The 22,148-nt window shown below is 43.1% G+C and overlaps 1 protein-coding gene across 1 annotated transcript in view; it reads left to right on the forward strand.

Moving 5' to 3' along the window:
- The window catches only part of PAPPA (pappalysin 1), a 280,168-nt gene that overhangs the window by 2,155 nt on the left and 255,865 nt on the right, over positions 1 to 22,148 (forward strand). Inside the window, exon 2 of the mRNA XM_006142815.3 lies at positions 6 to 127. Coding sequence (XP_006142877.1) covers positions 6 to 127 — 122 coding nt within the window. The remainder of the gene's footprint in view (positions 1 to 5; positions 128 to 22,148) is intronic.

The raw sequence follows: 22,148 nt of genomic DNA on the forward strand, positions 1-22,148 counted from the left end.
CTCTATTTCAGCGGGCAAGGCGAGCAGCTGCGCCTCCGGGCCGACCTCGAGCTGCCCCGGGACGCGTTCACGCTGCAAGTGTGGCTGCGAGCGGAGGGGGGCCAGAGGTCTCCGGCGGTGATCACAGGTAGGCAAGGGCGCCCCTGCGGGCGCTGCACCGTCCCCGCGGTCCCAGGGGCGCGCTGGTGCCTGAGCGCGGGCGGCGGGCGGGTCGGGGGGCTTGCAGGGGGTGTGTGTGCGCAAGGCGCCCCGCTAGCGGCGCGGAGACACCCGGGCTGTGCTGCGAGCCTCACTTTGTCCCATCTGCTGTATGGGCACACTCGGAAGGAAGGCGTTGCTGCATGGCCTCCCGGGAGGAGCGTTGGGAGCGCCCCTGCGGGCCCCGAGACCCTCAGTCAGTGGAGGCCAGTCTCAGGAGCCTACTGCACGTAACCCGTGCTTGGGACTGTCAGACGTACTCTGTGTAGGTCTGAGATGGAGGGGAAGATGACCCAGTTGGGATGCATGCTTAACGAGGCTTGGGACCCATGCGGCTTTTTTTGTTTGTTTGGGGTTTTTTTCTTTTACTTTTTAGTGAAGGTAAACCCCCTTCCTTTGGCCCCATTGTCATGAAAGCCGGCAAGGACAAGCTTGGGATCACCAGGAGTTAGAAGTCCTCCAAGTGCCCTAAAGTTGCTTTTTGCTTGAAGCCTGCCCCGGGATCCACACCCCCACCCCTCCAGCCACACACGCTGCCATCCCCCCGGTTCTTGCTGTGAAAGCCTGTTGCCTGTCACTTGGCGTTTGGGGCGAGACCTTCCTAACGCACATCCCGCCAGTCTTCCCCAGACTCGGCTGCGAAACGGGGCGCTTTTCTCATTTGGGACTTTTATGAGCCCGTAATGAATTTGAGTTCTCTCCTCACCCTCCCTTTCTCTCCCCTTCTCCTTTCTACGGCAAAGCCCATAGTGAAACCGGACACTTGGTGAAGGTTGCAAACCTTAGGAAAGCGCCAACATCCATTTTGCCCCCCTTTAAAGGAATCTGTGGAAATGCCTTTAATAAAACTGGGGGGCGGCGCTGGAGGAAAGAAGGAAAGTTTTGCCTCTTCTGTCTGGGAGGTTCCCTTCCTGCACAAACAATCTTGCCATGTCCTGGGACGTCCTAAAGCGAGAGTAGGGGTTCCCCCTTCTCTGTAGGCAGGAAACGTGTTGAGACGTTTGCGATCCCACCCCTTCACTTTCTTAGAAGGGAAAGCTCTGAGCTCTTCGGGCAGTTCTGCTTCCTATCTTTCCTTGGCTTGGACTTTTTCAGACTTTGCGCTAACTGTCCTGTTTACTTGACGTCCATCTGGGGTGGGTAGGAGCTCAAACTCTGCTGCTGTATCCATAATATAACCGTCCCAACCCCTTCTTCCCAGCTACCAAAGGAGAGCAGTAGAGTGACCCCACACACACACACAACTGACGTCATCGCATGGTGTTTTTCCTTTTTTCCGGAGGAGAGGGAAACCGAGCTCATTCACTTTTAGCTCCCAACCCCTACTCACCCAGAAGAGGTTATAATATGGAGCTGAGAACTTATTCATAATAATAATGGTGATGATGATAATTCAGGGCTGTGGTGTGTTTACTTCTCTTTCCAAATATATGAAAAGCATGGAGTCTGCTGCTTAGAGATGATAAAAATGAGTAGGTCTGGTTTTTCCTAGTCTTTACCTGTCATGCCAGTGATTTGGAAGTCTTCCCTTCAGAGAGGCCAGCCCAGGGTTATACAGGTATCATCAATGAAAAGATAATGAATTCATTTTTTTAATTATATATATATATATATATGTAACACTTGGGATTCCACAGGAGACTGCTTTATAAGTGTCTATAATTCAGACAAGGAGCCTCTCTTCGCATGCATTCTCTTGAGCACTCACTCAATCACTCTCTCACACAAAGATTGTTGCCATAAAATGCTTTAATTGGATGGGGGACGTTAGGTTATTATTGCTTGTATAAAATGCCTGGTCCATTTTATGTGTGGAAATAACATTCCTCTCAAGATGAAAAAAATAAAAAATTAAAAAATAAAAAGGCACTGCTGTCGTGTAGCACCAGAAAGCCAGGAGCTTTTCTCCTGAGGATTCTGGTGGATTTTTTTCCCCTCCCCTAGTTGAGTCCGAGCCAGATCTGGCGGTGTGTAAACACCTGGCTCTGAGCCAGAAAAGGCTCATTCTGCGTATCCTCCACACGCTACAGACTGTTGGACTAAAAGGAACCTGCTTCTCCTTGAATTAAAAAGCAAACAAACAGAGGTTCTTTGCAGAAGTACTTTTTTCAGCTCCTTCCGTGGTTTAAGTTAGGGCTGGGAGAGGCGGGACCGAGGTGGGCAGCAAGGACAGGGCGCCAAAGCTCATCCTCTCCCCACGACCTCAGGTGCACAGTTTGCTGCCTGACCTCTGCTGGCTTTCTCTGGCTGGGCGTCTCCACTTTCGCAGGAATCCCTGGCCACCTATCTTGAGAGAGCAGTCTTTGCTCAGCAGGGACCGCGCTGCTATTTCAGGCAGAGGGTTGCTGCCTCGCTGTCAGGCCAGGCTGCCTTACATCACTCTTTGCTGCAGGATTCAATTGGGTTTCGTAAAGGTCTAATTTTACGGTGCTGTTAACCGGGTCTGTCGTCTGGCAGAGGCAGGCCTTGCCGCTCCTGGTAGGCGGGCTGTGCTCCCAGATCCGCCTGGGATGCTATTTCTGCCCCGGTTCAAACTTCACTGACACCAGTTCAGACAGGCGCTCAGAGAGGCCGGGGAAAGGAGCGAAGGAGCCTATTGCTTCTGAAGCTTGGAAAACATGCCTTTTATTTTTCTGAAAGGGAAGGAGAAAAAAATATATTAATAAATAAAAAAGGAAAGGCTTATGCAGGCGAAAACAAAGCCAAAGTTAGAAAGTGCCTGTGTGCATGATTCTCCAGAGGGCCCACCAGCGATGGATGGATTTTAGGATGGAAGAATCCTTTTAGGCTCCTGTGAGAAGCATCTTTAGAGGTTACCTAAGTCTGTTCTTGTGGCTGAATATGGAGAAAGAGACACAGAGAAGGGGAAGATGTGTGTTGAGGACACAACTCCTCAGTGGCAGAAACTAGGATTTAATCTCTGGCATCAGACTTCCAGGCCTTGCCCCCTACACCACTGAGAGAACTTGTCTCATAAACACCATCATCTCTCACCCCACACAGACCCACCAGCCAGGCTCAGCTTTTAGCTGCCCTGCATGGCAGTTTGGGCTCCCTTTCAAGTCAGGAGTGAAAGGGGCTTTTTCTGACACATCCCTTTGCTTTTGTGCCACACCAAACAGGAGCCAGACCCCTGCCCCTGATCCCCAACAGCTCCCCTCACCCCCCATACCCCTCCAGTTTGAAAGAGAGAAAAAGAAAACAATAGACTCAATTTGCCCCGTGGAGCAGAGGCCCTGAGCAGCAGTTAATCTTGTTAAAGTTTCTCCTGACCTGTTAGATAAGTGAAATCTGGACCCCACAAGTGCTGCCCTCCCTCACCCTTCCCTACTCCCCTTCCCTTTGGAGTCAAAAGGCCTGCTCAGAGGGAGAAAGAGGTTTACCTGAATCCCTATCAGCACTTCGGCTTGCCAGCCCGTTTTTTAAATTGTTGTTGTTCTAAATGCTGAACTGGATTGAGTTTGTAAATTACTCCCAAGAGTCTTTTCCCTTCCATTCTGCAGCCCATACTTCCTAGCAGCCACTCAATACCAACTCCTCCAAAAAAGACAGTACCCATATTTCCCCCAGTTCAGAATAGCTGTGACCGGACAGCTAGGTGTTAAGGAGTCCGTAAATTAACATAGCTCTCCCCTACCATCTGTAATTCTACACAGGATCTACAATATTGCAATGATTAGGGCCCAGGTTTAGTAGCTAGGTTACCTAAGTGTGACTCCACCTTTACCCGTAATTTGCTGTGTGTCTTTGGACAAGCTGGCTGACTCCTCTGGGGTTCAACTTCCTCATCTACGCAGTGATGGTGACATATGTCATCTGGTGGGGTGAGCGTGAAGTGAGCTTGTACTTAGAAGATGCTTAGATCTCGTTGGGGTGTCTTTTTTGCACTCAAGAAACTTTGCTCTTATTACACAACACATGCTTTTCCAGGGATGTCAGCCTTTGTTTTCTGGACTGAGGACACCAAAACATAGGAAGGAAACCTCCTCTCCGTAGGTGCCTCCATGGTGCCAGGCACTGTGTCAGCCGTAGGTCTGGTGCCTGTGTGTTTCACCCTCCCAACCACCCTGGGAGATGGGAGTCATCCCTGTTTTACAAAAGGAGGAATCTATGTTTTAAGGAGCTGTAAAATGCCTTGGTCCAAAGTTCCGTAGGTCCTCAGGTGGGCTGAACCCTGATGAGAACTCAAATATCAATTACCTATTTATTCTGATAGCAGTCATTTTTAGAGAGAAGAAATGACTTAGATCCCTTTCCTTGTTCCTGCTGCTGAGCTTTTCTACTACTTTCTGCATTTTTGTGCAGCCTCCATGTGTCTGGGAATGAGAGAGGATAAGAAATGGGCATGATGCTCACCCGGAGCCCTAGATTTGACCTAGCAGATCTGTGTTTCCTTTTCACTTCAAATTGTTAGACAGACCAGGCTTGGACTTTCTCATACCAATTACTTGCTGTGTGATTTCAGTCAAATCACTTCATGCCTCTACCCCTCAGTTTCCTCATCTGTAAAATGGGCTTAAAGATGGCAGCACATTTCAATAAAATAGATATGCAGTTAATATTAGGGACTTAGTCAAGGGTCATTGGATCCAGTATGTGGATGTAACTCCCTTTTCCAGTTTGCAGATTAGACCTTCAGAAAATGGGGCTTGTTGGTGCCTTTATGGCCTTCCACTCTCGAGTTGCTAAGAAATCTATGTAGAGTAGATGCTGTGTCTTGGGTAACAAGTAGACTTCCCAAGTCCCTTCTTTTCACTTTGACTGCCACTCCTTTGACCTGCTAGGTTAACCCTTTGTAAGAGCCAAAGGAGAATCACTGAGACCTATAAACAGGGAAAATCAGTTAGCATCAAGGGTGCATGTATCCCCAAGAACAGAAGTCAAATGGTGGCCACATTTCTACTGCCATATGCCTCTTGCTTCTTCCCATGTGCCTTCTGACTCTCACTTCTCCACTTAGTGAGCACTTAAGGATGAGAGAGGCTCCAGAACAGGGCAAAGTAGTCCCTCCTCTTCCCCTCTGCACAGAGGAAAGCAAATGTGAGACCCTGAGGTGTGACACTTAGGAGTGTGGACGATGTACAGTAATAGAGTCAGCCCAGACATGGACTTTGTGGTCATCAGGAGACTGAAATCCAGGATCACAGAATTGAACTATATTCACAGACACACACACACCTGCCTCCTAGCAAAGGGTGAGCATTTGCTCCAGTAGTTCTCATTTCTGGCTGCCCCTGAATCACCAGCTCTTAAAGCATCCTGCTACTAGGGCTATCCCCCAAGGATTCTGATGTCATGGGTCTGGAGTTGGCTTAGTCACCTGTATTTTTCAAACCTTCTCAGGTAATGTTGAAGGGCCATCAGTGGGGAGAATCACTAATCTAGCCCGATATCCCTTTGATCTGCAGGTGGGGAAACAAAGGCCCTAGGGGGAAGTGATGTTCTTTACTTATTGAGTTGACCAGTAGCTGGGCTTTTGGAGAAATTCAGGTGTCCTGAATCTGAGTTGCCAAACACCAGGAAGGACCTGTCTTCCATTCTGAATTTTGTTCTTTGCCAGATCCTTCGCTGCCATGGCCCTGCCATATCTTTTTTCTAGCTGTCATCTTTTGTGTTAAGTCATGTCTTCAACTTCTGGTGCCTCCATTAAAGTGCTAACACTCCTGTAGTGGACTCGCACATGGAGTTCTATGCATCTGATTTCAAGTGAATCTCTCAGGGTGTTTGAAAGTGGAATCTCTTTTAGCAGGAATAAAGAGTGTATATATATATATATATATATATATTTTAAAAAGGAAAAGAAATTTAACTCTTAGGCATTCAGCACTTTGTCCTGGACTACTCCTGTAGGAAGGTGTATACTTCTATTATTTCATAACCTCCTCACGCTGAGATTCTTCCGAAACCAGCACTGAATGCAGGTGTCTCAGATGAAGAGAGAGAAGATCCTCTGGTACCCCTAGTTGGAGGAATCCCTCTATGGGCAGCTTGTCTTCCTTGGGTCAAAGGCTCAGGGATCTAGCAGGTACTAATTTCTCCCTTTGCCCACTGCCCCTTTTCTAGAGCTTAGTTCCATTTCACTTGATGTCCTCTTGTCTTCCTTTTTGCTGCACTGAAAGCTCTGCTCCATACCTGTATGTAGTTGGAAATGCCTAAGTTTGAAAACTTGAAACTGAGTCAGGAAGTCAGAGTTCAAGACCTGGTTTGGCTTCCTCTGATGTGTGTGTTCTAAGTTCTCTGACTTAACTACCTGGTTTCAGCTGTGTTTACACTCAGTATCTTCATCTCACAGGTTCCCATCTCATTGGGATTAGGTGAGAATTGGCAGGGGATGTTCTCAGCTAAGATCAGAACCTAGCATCCATGACAGGTGGTTAAGAAGAGTCAGAAGTGAGAAATGTGAGGACTGTGCAACTCAGATCATTCCTGAAAAGATGTCTTTATCATCATCATTCACACTGCAGATGATAAATAGTGATCAACCTAGCAAAACTTTTCATGCCTGTGACCTCACTGGAGTCCCTTGATGTTGTGGCCTCAAAAGTCTGCCGAATCCTGGCACTTACTGCTATGTGACTGTGACAGCCTACAGCTCCACTCTTGGCCTCAGCGTTCTTGGGATGCAAAAGGAGATGCAGGAGTAAAATAGGAACTTCCAGACTGTGCACACAACCTTAGAGAGCCTCTGAGTGAGGATAAAGGGCAGGATTTTACCTCCCCCACCTTACTTTCATCTTACTCTGTGATTCTATGGTATTTCTTTTGAAGAAAAATGTTCCTTTATTACAAGTGTTTGGATGACCATGGACTGGCATTAGAAATTGTTAAATTTGTTAGATGCAATAACTTATTATTAAATAATTAATATTATTTAATATTATTATTTTTTAAATTAATCTGTTAGAAATGCACATTGGAGTATTTTTGGGTAAAATTGTGTTATGTGTTTTGTTTCTTTAAAAGACTCTAGAAGAAAATTAGGTCTCCAGGGTATAGTAATGGTAGGTGAACAATGGCTTGCAATGATAGGAATATTGAGACCAGATGATGAACACTTGGCACTTTATTTTTTCTGTGCTTTTGTGTAGGATTGGAGAGATCTGTAATTAAAAAAAAAAAAATTTAAATTTAAAATATTAGAGAGCCACAAGAGGAGGTAAATTTTTAGATCCCTACATGTTCTGGGGGCTAATAGGTTTGCAAATACACAGCTTGGAGAGGAATGGGACCCTCTCAAGGTCACATAAAGATTAATTGAAAGTCATGACATAGTCCAGGCTTCAGACACTAAAGCATCCCTTCCCCTTTGTACGCTTGCAAACTCAGGTTAAAAGGACTGTCCTGTGAGAACCTTGAGAGGAAGAAAAGTAAAGAGAGGAGCCTACATAGAGGGACGTGGAAGGGTCAAATAGACGTGACAAGCAATAAAGTTTTGAGTGAGAAGATCCTTTGTGATGTGGGACTACCCTACACATTGTGAAATAACCCTGGGTCTAAAATTCCCATAGGATGGGACCAACCGATGGCATAATGGTTATATTGTTGGACTCCCATATGATTGACTGTGGTTCACGTCCCAGACCCAGCGGCTTAAAATCTCACGCCAGGTACATGTGCATGCATGCCCAAAATCCTGAGAGGAGAATGGAAGAGAAGGGATTGCAGTGTGGCCATCTCCTAGGGGGGCTATATCTCGCTTGCTGTTTCTCTGTCTCTCTCTATCTCTCCAGTGAGCTCACATACTCTATAGCAAAAATCTCTCTTTATAAAAAATCCCATAGGATCTGCTAGTTATTGTGACAATTCAAATTGCATGATGACAATACACACACTTACACATATTTACACATCCTCTAGTTCTCATTTTTCTGGCTACTCATTTGTCTCCATCCATAATTGCCTGCAAAGCCTTCTAGACCTCCTGGGGAATTATCTGCAGGGTTATGTGTTTACTGAAGAAGTAGTCTGCAGGGGTAGGTTTTAGGACTCAAGAGTCAGACAGCCTGGGTTTGATTTCCTGGCTGTCCTGTCTGCCTGTTGCATGACCTTGGACAAGTTACTTCATATCTCCAGGCTTCACTTTTCCCATCTATAAAGTGTGGATAAAGCTAGCTCCTGCTTCGTAGGGTTGTTTAGAAGATTAACTGAGCTTCCATGCGGAAAATGCTTAGTAATGGAATCTAGACGATGGGATAACCCAGCAAATGGTAACCCATATCAGTATTATGTGTGTCTGGTCCTTGCCACACATTATTTCTTTCAATAACTCTTGGAGTTAGACATGCTTATCTCCTTCGGGAAAGCTAGGAATTGACTTTCTCTCCCTAATCACTCAGGAAAGATTTATTGTTATCATCTTAGAATTAAAAAAAAAAAAAGAAACAAAAACTGAGTTATAATGTAAGGCAAACACTAAACACTTTATTGTTTCATTTTATAAAAGCAACACACACTCCATGTAAAAGAAATACAGATAAACACAAGAGGCCAAAAAAAATTTCAATGTCAATGTGTGTGAAAGCCAAGGACTCATATAAGCCATTCCTTTCATAGATGCAGAACTAAGGGTTGGAAAGTGGCTTGCTGGAGTCAGTGGCCAAGATGTGTAGGACCCCATCTTGTCTTTGGACAGGGTTAAGTCCCCATTTCATGCCCAAGCATTCAACAAGTATTTTTGAAATCCCTACTACATGCCAGGTACAGTTTTAACCTCTGAGCACAGAGTAGTGAACAAAACAAAAATATCCCTGCCCTCATGCAGTTTTTATTCTGGAAGAGGAGGTAAAAACAAATTACAGACAAGTAAGTGTGTATATCACAACATCTTAGGTAAAAGTTTTTGAAGAAAAATAAAGTCACGAAGGGAGTATAGGAATGCTAGAGTGGGTTATGGGTGATAAGGGTGAGGGTGCACGAAGTATACAATTTGAACAGTGGTCACGGAAGGCTGTCTTGAGAAGTGGTATTATAGAAAAGGCCTAAGAGCAGAAGTAAGGCTTTCTAGAGAAGGTAGTGAATGGGAGAAGGAAGAACAGGACACTCTTGGCCAGATGTCAGTTCTAGACTGATGCAGGCATTAGTTTGCTGTGTGACTTTGGGAGAGTCACTTTTTCTCTGGACCAATTTTTCTCATCTGAGCTATAGGATACCATGGGATTTATGTTTCTTGACCCTAGACACCTTTCTAACAGAGAGTTCCTAGAATTCTGTATTCCTCCTCAGACTATCCTAACAAAGTCCTGAAGTTGGCAATAATTTTAGTGTTCTTCCTTTTTGGTGCATTTTTCTCCACTAGGTGGTGCCTTTGCCTGTCACCCTCAGGGCTGAAGTGCCCACATACTTTCTGCTTCTTCCCTCCTGCAGCACTCCTGGGGAAAATGACATGTTACTCCTTGTTAAAGTACCAGTGACTGATAACAATTGAGAATGTTACTTTTCCATTGACATGCATGCTCCAGTAACCACTCGCAAAGCTTTTTATCAAAATGCAAAATACTAATGGAAGAATTTCAGTCAAAGAGTGACTGAAGACATTATTTGGGGAATATTGATACTTCCTAATAACTGGAAGCCATCTCATTAGTAATATAGCTAATTATAGCTGCCATATATATCCAGAACACTCACTGAGTGACTTTTAAAGTGATTAGTTATGGGCTAATGGTTAGAATACTCAAATTTCACAATTTATTACTATATAAAGCCATTCCAGACAAATTCCTAGACTTTACAGTAGACTACTGGACTTTTAGTCTTACTTACTATTTTAATCAGATAATTTCATAAAGTACTAAAGTTCTGGAGTCTGTAGCCATATTTTAGCCTATTTTCCTCCGTGGACTCTCCCCTTGTATCCTCTCTGAAGTTACATCTCACTTCCTCTCATGTCATCCTTCTCCTTCCTCTCTCCTTCCTACTTCCTTACCCACCACATTTACTTTGGACACTTATATTTTCCTTCAAACAAGAGAAAAATGTATGGTTTTTTTCCCCATAATTATTTGCTGTAAACCCAGGGTTCACAGAACCTAGAAGAGTAGGAGAAATGATCTTTCCATTTTAGAGAAACTGCTGCCATCCCTAGTTGTAGTCCATTTAGAAAAAGAAACCTGGGACAGAGATAGAAACCTAGGAGGGGCTGCTTGGGCTATCTACGTATATAGGTAGGAGCAGCAGGTGACTAATACAAATCCCTTGCCTTTTGCCTTCATGAAGCTGGTGGAATAACCTGTATCTGTCGTTCCTATGTATGTCTCATACTCATCTTCCCTTGATTCCTATTTTCTCTGAACATGAATGGTGACTAGGTAGAATGTAACCAAATGTCTTTGTATGGAAGGGGTTATTTCCTTCAATGGGGTTGGAGATCTTCTGGCTACAAAAGCTGATGAGAGAAGAGAACATGGAGTAACAGGCCAATAACAAGACACCCTTACTCTAAGATACAGAGTACACAGACAGAAAAATAGGAAATGAGCACATACTGTATCAGTTTGGTGAAGTAAAATTCATGTAAATCCAAGAAACAATGTATGTGGAAGTCAAGAGAACCCACATAATCGGGAAACAGGGTTGGTGAGAAAAGTGGCTTGTCTGAGTCAATGGCTAAGCTGGATAAGACTCTCTTTTGTAAGTCTTAGACCAGTGCTAAGTCCTCTTGTTTCTGATTAGCCCATACATTTATCACCATGTTTTTAGTGATGACTATCATTCATCTCTACATTCTGTCAGACTCCAGACTCCTAGGTCTAGCCATCCACTGGAAATGTCCACATATACTACAAATTTAACATGTCTAATACAAGAATGATCTTTAAAATTCCTGTGTCTTCATGTCATCTGATATCACCACTCTAGATATATCATCCACCATATGCATTCAGGCATCAGTTCCTATTAATCCTGCTTCTTAAATTTTCAATAATCAACCTCTCCCTTCCTTAACTTGGGCACTCTGTGTCTTGTTCTGACTCTTTCCTTATTGTAATGCCCACTTCTTTGAACTTCAAGCCCTTTACCCTTCAACCTATTTTTCATCATCTTTGACAGCTATTTTTAAAATGTAAATCTGATTTCTCAACCCTAATTAAAGGCTCGTCAATAGCATCTAAATTATACGAATTTCCCTCAGATGTATTAAGTTGTTTTTAAACACCATATCCTTTGCTTGAGTTGTCTCCCAAATTTGTGTGCACCATTTTTCAGAATGCTTATATCTCTGTAGGAGTCTACTCAAGGTTTCTGTCTTTTAGAAAGCTTTCCCTTATTCTTTCTAAAATGTAACTTGTTGTTTACTTCCCTTATCTGTCTCCACTACATCATCTGCCTGTTTATATCAGAACACCTGGGTTTCTTCATCCCATTTAATTGTATGCATATTTGGGGTCTTACATTACTCCACTTTTCCAGTACCTAACAAGGACTAGCCTATAAGGAGCTATATGAATTTTTGTTTAATAAATGGATGACTAGATAAAAGCATCAGCTGAAGGCCAGCCATTGACATGGTGGTTAAGCGCTAGATCTCACATTACATGACACACTGCATGGTTTGAATTCCAGACCTTGCTGCTTGAGAAACATGCTGGGCGCAGGTGCCTATGTGTCCAAAATCCCAAGAGGAGAATGAAGGAGAAGAAACTGTGGTATGGCCATCCTTCCTGAGGGTAGTTTCTCTCTTTCCTTCTCTCTTTCATTCTCTCTCTGATGAGTACATGCATCCTATAGCAAAAACTAAAAAAGTAATAAAATAAAATAAAAAAGAGCACCAGCTGAATAGCTAATGATTCTAGGAGAAAGAGCTCAGGAACCTCAGGCATGTTGCATTACCTAACTAAAGCACATGACTTAGCATGTGCGTCACAGTCAGAAACATTACACAGTGGCTAATTCCATTTCCCCTTGAGCAAAGAAGTCAGAAGGGAAAAGAAATCTGGCCTTCCAAAACAGTATGTGTGTGTGTTGGGGTGGGGAAAGTTAGCAGTGTATTTAAGGGCCTCCTCAGCTCACATTGTGGCCTTTCTAATCCAAGCCACATTTGGCCTTGGTCTTCTTTCCGCCCCTCACCCGTTTGGAAAGCATTTGTTTTGTGTGTGCACTACAGCACATAATCCTCAACTTGGCTTTCCTCTCAGATTTCAGCTCTCCCCCTTATCAATGTCTTCCTGGGCCTCAAGTACCCTGGCCGTCATATCTGTTGCTTGGGTTTCCATCCATTTCCCTCTTTCCTGATAGGGGGGCCTTACTGTCTGCTTCCCTTGATCTTGTGAGACCTTGTGGTGACCTCAGGATCTGGAGTCCTCTATCTGCTGTTTACATACCCTTGGAGGAAAATACGCATTCTCAGCAGTAATGACAGTAATAAAAGCAGCCAGCTTTTATAATGAGCATTTACTATGTGCTGGCACTGTGCTGAGGGCTACAATTTGACCCTCTCAAATTGGGTTAGAAAGTTACATGACTTGCTGAAGGTGAAACTAGAATTCAAATCCAGATCAGTTTAATGTTATTTCTGTCCATCTGCAGGGCCAGGAGTATTGCCTGGAACACCATAAATACCCAGTGAATGTTCCTTGGGAACGTGAATATGTGGATGAATGAATGGATGAATGAATAAGTAGTAGTGCTTCCAGTGGCTAATATAAACATTTAAATACTGTTTGTAAAAAGAAAAGAAAAAGAATGAAAGGAAAAAAAGAAGGGCAAAGAAGGATAATGGGAGGGAAGGAGAAATGGGGAAGGAAATCTGAATGCACATTATAAAGTTTTAAAGGAACTTGGTAAGTAATGTCTTTAATGTGCAAAATATATTTTATTTGCCAATGACTTTTGGACAGAAAGATCACTTATACCCACCAGAACCTTTTCCACTTTTATGTACTGGAAGGTATACACTTATTTCCAAGATGTTTTCTTTACCAAAAATGTTTTTGAATTTCTCTTACGGAAGTTAGAACCTGGGGCTTGTTTCCCGGAAGGTGCTCTATGGAGACACATTGTCATCCTCTGGTGAGGGCCAAAACGTATTCTGAGCCAAATCTGGGAAGGATGTAGGTGATCATGCTGAGTGAACTATGATGTTTGGAGTAGAACAATGACTTCAGAATAGCAAAGCTGATTTGTGATGTAACCATCACTGAGGACAATGAAAACTCGGCAGAGTTAGTATTTGACTTTTAGGATGATTCCTTTATGAATAACGTCCACTACGCTGATTCAATCTGATCTGCTCAGAACAAAAAATCATAATTTTTATTCATCTCTTTCCCAATGTTTAAACCTAGAACAGTATTAGAATCTGCTTTACCAAATCTGCTTAGTTTATCGATGGAAAAACTGAGGTTGAGGCAGGTTAATTTGAGAAGCAACGTTAAGTTAAATTGGATATGTTTAAGCAGCAAACTGACAACAAGCTTTAAGCTACAACTCAGGTCTCTTGACTCCCAAATCAGGGCTCATTCTCTTTGTTTTTCTTTACCATGTGGGATGGTAATTATAACTGGGCATTCACATTAGTGAGCTTTTATTATAGAAAACATCATACAGTTTTTCAGTAACTTTTCTTCGACAACTCTTGTTTCAAATTTCTGGCCCAGGCATTCTGTGAAATTCAGTAGTAAAGTTTATTAAGAAAGGCAATCTTCCTTCCTTTCCCCTTCTGTCTCTCTATCCAACCATCCATCCCTTTTCAATAATTATTGAGCATCTTTATGATGATACAATGAGCTAAGAGATGGGGATTAAAGAGAAGAACACAGAAGGCACAGTTCCATCCCTTGAGGAGCTCCCAGTCCTAGTGCCGGAAGCAGACTGGTAAACACAGAGATGACATCATGGTAACTGCTATAACTAAGCAATTAATGGAGTCATGGGGAAACACAGAGGCAGAAACACTGGCTTCTGAAGCACCCGTGTTTATCATGGGGCTAGAAAGTGCTCTGTGCTTTTCTTTCAAAAGCATAAGAGGTCCATTCTATCTGTAAATATTGGAGGTTTGTTTATGAAGTAGGTGGAATATCTATGTATGTGGAGGATGCCCCGCCTTGTGTGTGTGTGTATAGTCATGCATAAGATTTTAAACATATAGTCAAAAATCAGATGAGAACCATCGACACTTCTTGATTTATATCTCAGCTATGGACACAGACCCAGAATACCTTTTAGGCGTGTAGACCTAGGAAATGATTGGAGAATTCAACCCATCACCATCCAAATTGCAAACAGATGATTGCAGCATTTATCACACTCTATTGTGATCGCCTTGGCACCTGACTGTCTCCTGTCCTCACTTGTCTCTGAGCTCCTTGGGAGCAGAGATGGTTTCTGTTTACATCTCTGCATTATTCCTACCATTGAGTATAGTACTAGCCACATTGGCAGGTACTGAGTAGACTGTTAAATGAATAAATGGATTAGAAATGGCTCTAAATAAGGGAGAAGATAGGTGACTGAATGTGGGTGCTGTGGAAGAAAGATGCTTTGAGAACCGATGGGATAGGCACTTGGCAAGGCTGGACAGTGAAGGCAACACATTGTACAAAGCACTGGCTACTGGATATAGTCCTGATCTCTTCGAGCGGACTGATTACCTGCTGAAGTACATATTCATGCCAACTTTTCCTATCACTCTGCCTCCCTTTCTTTCTGATGAGCCACTGTGATATCTATATTAGCTCTAAGTCCTTTCTCCACGACTCTCCATCCCCATCTCTGGGGAGAGTTTCTGAAGAACTGGTTATTATTGAGACCAACAGTTAGTGTAATGGCTATGTTGTTGGACTCCAACGTAGTCGACCATGGTTTGAGTCCCGGACCCGGTGGCTTAAACTCACACGGGGTGCTTGTGCGTGCATGCCCAAGATCCTGAGAGGAGAATGGAGGAGAAGGGATTGCGACGTGGCCATCCCCCCTGGGGGGTGATTTCTCGCTCTCTCTCTGTCTCTCTGTCTTTCTGGCGAGCACAGCGCCCTATAGCAAAAGCCTCTAAAAAAAAAAAAAACTGGTTATTATTGTGTGGAAGGTGCCCGTACTTCTCCTGCCAACCTCCTCTGTGTCTCTGTGACCTCGCCCGAAGATGTAAGAGCAGGATGATGGCAGGAATGATGTCTTCCATGCTCAGTGACAGCTTCTTAGGGTCTTGTACATTTCAGGGTTCACATTTATGGGTAGATGTCAGTCAGATAAATATCAATTTATAGTGTATCTAGTCTAGCTTCCTCAGTTCATAGATGGGAAAATCTGATAGTCAGAAAAGGCAAAGAAATCATCCTAAATTTCTCCACCAGTTTGGCACAGGAAAGTATGTGAGCAGTTTCCTTCACCATTCCTTCTTTTCTACCATACTCTCCAGAGATTTGGACCCAGCTCTCTTGAACTCAGTCCCAACCAAAGATTTTAGGCCATTTAATCCTTTTTTTTTTTCTATAGGACACGTGCACTAGCCAGATAGACAGAGAGAGACAGAGAGACAGAGAGACAGAAAGTGAGAAATCACCCCCTGGGGGGATGGCCATGCCACAATCCCTTCTCCTCCATTCTCCTCTCAGGATCTTGGGCACGCATGCACATGTGCCCGGAGTAAGTTTTAAACTACCGGGTCCGGGACGCGAACCGCAGGCGACTACATGGGAGTCCAGTGACATAGCCATTATGCTAACTACTGGTCCCCAGGTCCTTTAATCTTAGAGTTGAGCAGGACCTAAACTACTCTCTTACACCTGGAAAGTCTGAAATTGGAAGAGGAGAAGAGATTTTTTTAGGGTCCCATGGGAAGGTAGAGCCAACTCCGGGGCATCCAGCAAACCTCTATTGATCTCCATATATCAGAATGTACATAATTTGTGCTGGTATTAGTAGATGCCATGAACAAAATAAACAGGTCTTTGCTTTGGGGACTTTTCTTTCTCAGGAAGAGATAAAGACAATAAACAGTAAACAATTTTAAGGACATATTCTGATTGTGATAAATGCTGTAAGAAAGAGTATGCTATGGAGAATAGAATAGAAAGAATAGGAGAGAATGGAGGGACATTGGTTTGTGTAGACAGGCTAAGGACTGAATGACGGATGAGAAAGAAGGAGCCAAAAGATAAGACGAGACAAGAGTTAGTGAGAAAGGCAGAGACAGAGAAGCTAATGAATAGACCATGAGGCAGGGCCAGTTCAGCACATTGAAGGAGCAGATGTATAGACAACTGGAAGATGAGTTTGTCTGTGGCAGAGGCAGCTCAAATCTTGGAATCTGAGTTTAATTCAGGTGTACTAGGAAGTTATTGGAGAGTTCAAATAAAAAGTTGCAAAATTTGGTGTCCATTTTCCAAATATCCCGAAGAATGGATTGAATGAGGCCAAAAGTAAATTCTCAAACACAGTGTGTTCATTTGGTTCATATCATTGACATTTATTTCCTTGCTAATGCCAGTTCTAACAACAACAAAAAAAAAAACCTGAATAGCTCTAGTATTTTAAATAAAAGGCAAAAAAGAAGGTTCTTTCTCTTAGTTTCAGGACAACTTAAATGGATTTGTAAGTACCAAGACTTTTATGGGGGGCGGGGGGTTAAAATTTGAGATTGTACACATGCTTCTGGAATCCCAAGTTTTCATCAGTTTCTTAAAGGGAACTGTGACACCCAAGAGTGACTTAAATGCAGAAAAACAGGGGGCATATCAGGTCATTTCCTGAAGCCTGTTTCCAGCTCTAAAAGCTGAACACCATAGTGGATCTGAGGAAATGAGCGTGTTGATGTTGAGCTGTCATATCAGACTGAGGAATTGCACTTTCCTTCATCTGTACCCTTGTTGGAGTAAATAGAATTTGGAGACTTTTTCCCTTTGAGGAAGAATTAGTTTATTCCTTAGAAATATAATCTACAACTTTGTTTATTCAAACTCTGGTCTCTGAGTTTCTTTGAGTTTTTAAATAGGCAAGTTCACTTCAAATGTGCTCCTGCCCGTAATTATTCACTATGGACTTCAACCATGAATCCATGAGTCCAACCATCCTCATACACTTCTATCCACCTACCTTTCCATTCATCCTCTCTGCTTCTTTCCCTTCCTTCCATCAATCCATCCCCTCATTCTTCCTTCTTTCCTTCTTACCTTCATTCCATCCATTCTCCCACCTCCCCACCAATTCATCCATATCCCCTCATCTATCCAGCCCCTTCCCTTTCTTCCTTTCTTTCATTCATCCAGCTACTCTTCCATTATGTAATCTGCTTACTAGGCTTTGTACTAAAACTGTAGCAAGAGTTAAGAGACTCTGATTCTCATTTTAATGCCACTGTGAGTCCTTAGGAAAAAAAAAATTCCCCAAGACACATCCACTTAGCCCTGTACTTCCACAGAGTACAGTTTGAAAACCACTTGCTTCAGAAGTTGAAAGCTACTTTGGAAAAATTCAGATGTTCTGCCTGTGTCGTTATATAAGTATTTCTGGTAGTATTTCCTGAGTCTGGATCTGGAATCCCAGAGGCTCCTTTATCAACACTAATATTTTAGATCAATACTAGTTTCTACCCTTAGGTCAGCAGGTGGTAGAAAACTAATAGAGAATGTGAAATGGAGCCCTGCTCTTCAGGAAAGGGCAACTTCGTAGGTGGGAACAGAAGAGGGAGCTGCCAGTCACTTAGCTCCTGGGACTAGCTTAGTCCATAACCTCGCCAAACCCTTGCTTAGTGATGCTAAGCCTTCACAATCCGTGTGTGTCTCTGGATGTATGATGTAGCAGGAAGCCCTCGTGGCATGGGGTTGTTTCAGTTTCCGAAGCATTTTCGACATGTACCTATCATATTCCAGCTTGCCTTGTAAAACAAGCATTTTCATTTAATACAGTGAGGTCTTTGTATTCTCAACAACAAACACATGGTCTAAGACTTTCGGACACAACCTGCCTTTTTCTCCAACCCCTCCTCACACCCCCCGACTCTGCACTCCCTTACAAAGCCCAGTGTCAGCAGAAATATCTGTTTACAAACAAGGGCTCCAAAAGAACAGTATCGGTAGCTCAAACAACCTCTAAAATGTGCCCCTGATTATGTCCTTGGACTCAGCATGACCAGTGTGTATTGCAGAATGCTTTCTACCTTTCTGTCTCTCTTTCTGTCCCCATGGCTGGTTCATGTCCTCTGTCTTCTTCTACTTATTCATTAAAATCATGAGGATCTTGGGCTGGAGACATCAGCTGCTCAGATGCTAGTCTGGGCCTCGTGGATATCTGGGAGGAAAAGCCCGAAGAGGGAGCTGCTTGCAAACAGCAAGACAAACTCAAACACATCCAACCTGTAATGTCTATCTGAAGCAGAAAACTAATTGATTATTTATTGAATGGATATTCTAGTCACATGATGATCATGCAGCTCCAGTTTATTTTTCTAGAATTGTCTGTGACATAGAGGGCACTTTTGCTGCTCTCTAGAACTTGAACCTATCATAGCTCCCTCCCATAGCTATAATATAGTAATTATTATAGCTAATATACTTATGTGCAATATGTTACAGGAACTGTCTTGGATATGTTTCATACTTTATTTATCATCATTATTCTTATTTTAAAATTTGCTATAGGGCGCGTGTGTTCACCAGAGAGACAGACAGAAGCAGAAAGTGAGAAAACAAGCCACCAGATCTGACACTTGAACTGCAGTGGGTCATGTGGGATTCCAGCATCTTAACAACCACCCTACCTGCTGGCCCCATTCATACTTTAATGCTTGTGACAACCCTTTTGAAGTAGGTGCTATTATTACCCCAGATTTCCAAATGAGAGATAAGGAATGTTAAGTGAATTTCTCAAAGTCCACAGCAAGTAAATGGTAGAATCAGTCTTTTGAGTTCATATTCTAACCACCATAAATATCTTTAGGACCATTCCATGATCTGGAGGGTAAACGAACTGAATCTCGTATTTCAACCTCTTGGTTTGAGTCCTGTATGCAGTGAATTGAAAAATGTGCCAGGTGCATGTGCAAGTGTGCCCAAAATCCCAAAAGGAAGCAGAAATGGAGGAGAAGGGATTGTGGTTTGACTATTTCCCATGGGAGGTGCTTTCTTGTTCTCCTTTCTCCCTCTCTGTCTTTCTTTGGCAAGCACGTGTGCCTTCTGGCAAATTAAAAAAATAAGTCTCTAAATTATCTCTGAATTCCTTAGCTTCACATTTAACCTCCTTCTTAAACAGTTACCTACCATAGCTTTTCCAATTTCCTTATATTGGCCTTTCTCAACCTCAGCACGGCTGACATTTAGAATTCCTTGTTATGAAGTTTACTCTGTGCATTGCACCCCTGGCCTCTACCCACTACATGCAGTAGCAGCCCTCACTCCCCTCCCAAGTTGTTCTGATTGAAAATGTCTGCGGACATTGCCAAATGTTTCCTGGGGGTGGGGACAAAATCCCGACTTGTTGACAATCATTGACTTAACATGGATTCTTTGGGGTAATTCTAAACAGAATTATCTGATGTTCCTATAACATATATATCTACCTCCATGCTTTTTTCCATCTCATTTCCCCTCCTGTGAACTTGCAGTGTTCTGGATCTTCTTCCTATCATTCTTTATCCCATAGTCTTTAAGTTCCTCAACACCTTTTATAGCCAGAGAAGACATACTAGCTTGTCAAGGTTACTGATTTGCTTGCTTTTCTGCATTGTTATTTTAAAAATGGTCATCACTTCTAAACTTTTGATTTAAAATCCCCTAAGAGTGCCACAGGAGTCTTAAAAACTCAATTCATGGGACCAGCAGATGACATAATGGTTATGTTGCTTGACTCCCACATAGTAGACAGGACCCAGTGGCTTAAAACTCATGCTGGGCACATATGTGCATACCCAAAATCTGGAGAGGAGAATGGAGGAGAAGGGATTGTGATGTGACCAACTACTCTGGGGATGATTTGTGCTTTCTGTCTCTCTGTTTCTTTTTGTCTCTCTGTCAAGTACACACATCCTATAGTAAAAATCTCTCTACCAAAAACATAAAAAGCTCAGTTAATTTTAAGCATACAACAAACTTTTAGCTGGTCCTATCATGCATTAGGTTTCATGCTAAATACTGAAGGTATAAAATCAAAGGAGATATAGCCCTTGCCCTTTCAAGAGTTTACATGATAAACTATCAGGGCTGGGAAGGAATTTAGGGATCCATCTTCCCATCTTCTCCAAATTGAGTAGATGGAGAACCTAATAGCCAGAAGGTAGATGATAGTTGATTGAAATCAGCTAGAGTCCAGGATCAAGACTGAGCTAGTCATCCTCCACCTAATGAAACAAAGTTTAAATTCTAAAGGCCTAGTAAGTATCTAAATACCATTTATCCTTTTAGAGACTTAAAGAGCTCCCTTGAGTTGAGTTATAATTTATGATATTTAGCAGATGTCAAAACAATAGAAGATTAACATTCAGTTTGAAGACTCTTCCAGCCCTCTCTCTTCAAACTTGGCTCACAATCCACTCCCTTGATTAATAAGTCTCGAGACTTAATGACTCCAGAATACCAAAAGAGCACTGGAAAAGGAGTCCTGAGACATTAGTCCTGGCTTTTTGGGCTCTATGGCTACCAGAAAGAATGCCATATAATCTCTAGCTAATCATCCTCACCCCCATGAACTCTCTTCCCCCAAACCACCAAAGACTCCTTATCGTCTGTAGAATAAACTTCAGACTTCCTGGCATGCAAGTCACAGCCCTTTGCCATCTAGCCTTGGATGGCCATTGCCGCTTCATTCCCTCCATGATCTGTATGCCTTCAGTGTCATCCAAAGCAGATGTTTCCAAAATTACCACTAGGTGACTTCACAGCTCTTGCCTTTGCCCATGCTCACCTTCTGCTGAAGGTCTTTGTACAGATTCTCCCCACCTAATCCTACACCTCAGGTAAGGCTCAGCTCCTTAGAGACTCATCCATGAACCCCTGAGCCTGATCGACAGAAAGTACTCCTACTGCTGAGCTCTGTTTGCTTTTACCAGTACTGTAGAACTTATTTGTTATGCTTTATTTATTTGTAATTTAAAATGACCTCTCACGCTCATATAATTTTCTTCTGGCTGGCAGAATAAACGTGGACTCTGATTGCCTGGGGTTGAATCCCACCTCTATTACTTGCTAGCAGGTTGATGCGAATTGGATGAGCTCTTTAGGCTCTGAGTCTCAGTTCTCTCATCTGTAAAACGGAAGCAAAAATGATAGCTTCCTATTATTATGAGGGTCACCTGAGTTAATCCATGCAAGGGCTCAGCACAATGCTTGGATGCAGTGAACATTTGGTGAGCCTCAGCTATCATTGCTCATCCTGCCTAGGAGAGCAATTCTGGATGGCACCAGCCCTGAGAAACAGAGATCTGCCTGTCTGGCCTCATCCCTTCCTTATCTCCCTTTGCCATCTCTGTCTCTGAAAGGCTTACCCCTGGCTGTGTGGGCCACGATGAGACGATGGCAGACTCACTCGAAAGAGGTGCTTTTGCCTCCAGAGTTCTGCCCACATTGTCTGGGGTGTGTTTTTACATAACTTGCTGTGGGCTTGTGTTAGGTATGAAATTTACATCACTTGGCTTGCCTATGTGGGAATCTTCCCCATTCCTCTCTGCTCCTTAGACTGGCTACAGGTGCTTAGTGCTCCCTCCAATGCTCTTTGGCAGATGAGGAACCAAGGTCCAGAGATGGAAACAAGACTGACTCACCCATTAGTCACAGTTAGCACAATGCCTGGGATTGAAAGTACTTTTAGGGACCTACAAAAAGTGGTTTATATTCTATTAAAATCAGCAGAAGATTAGTGTAATATTGATGCAAATATAATAGGGAGTTCAACTTCTTGGTTTTATCTTTATACCAATTTTCTCATGAAGTATAAATATATGTATACACAGAAGAAAGAGCCCCCAAAAGCAAAAGAGTCTATGTCTCACCAAAAGTCAATGTACAACCATGGATGAAATGGAACTTGCC

Source organism: Tupaia chinensis, unplaced genomic scaffold (assembly GCF_000334495.1).
Source record: "Tupaia chinensis unplaced genomic scaffold, TupChi_1.0 Scaffold000081_1, whole genome shotgun sequence".
NCBI classification, from domain to species: Eukaryota; Metazoa; Chordata; class Mammalia; order Scandentia; family Tupaiidae; genus Tupaia; species Tupaia belangeri.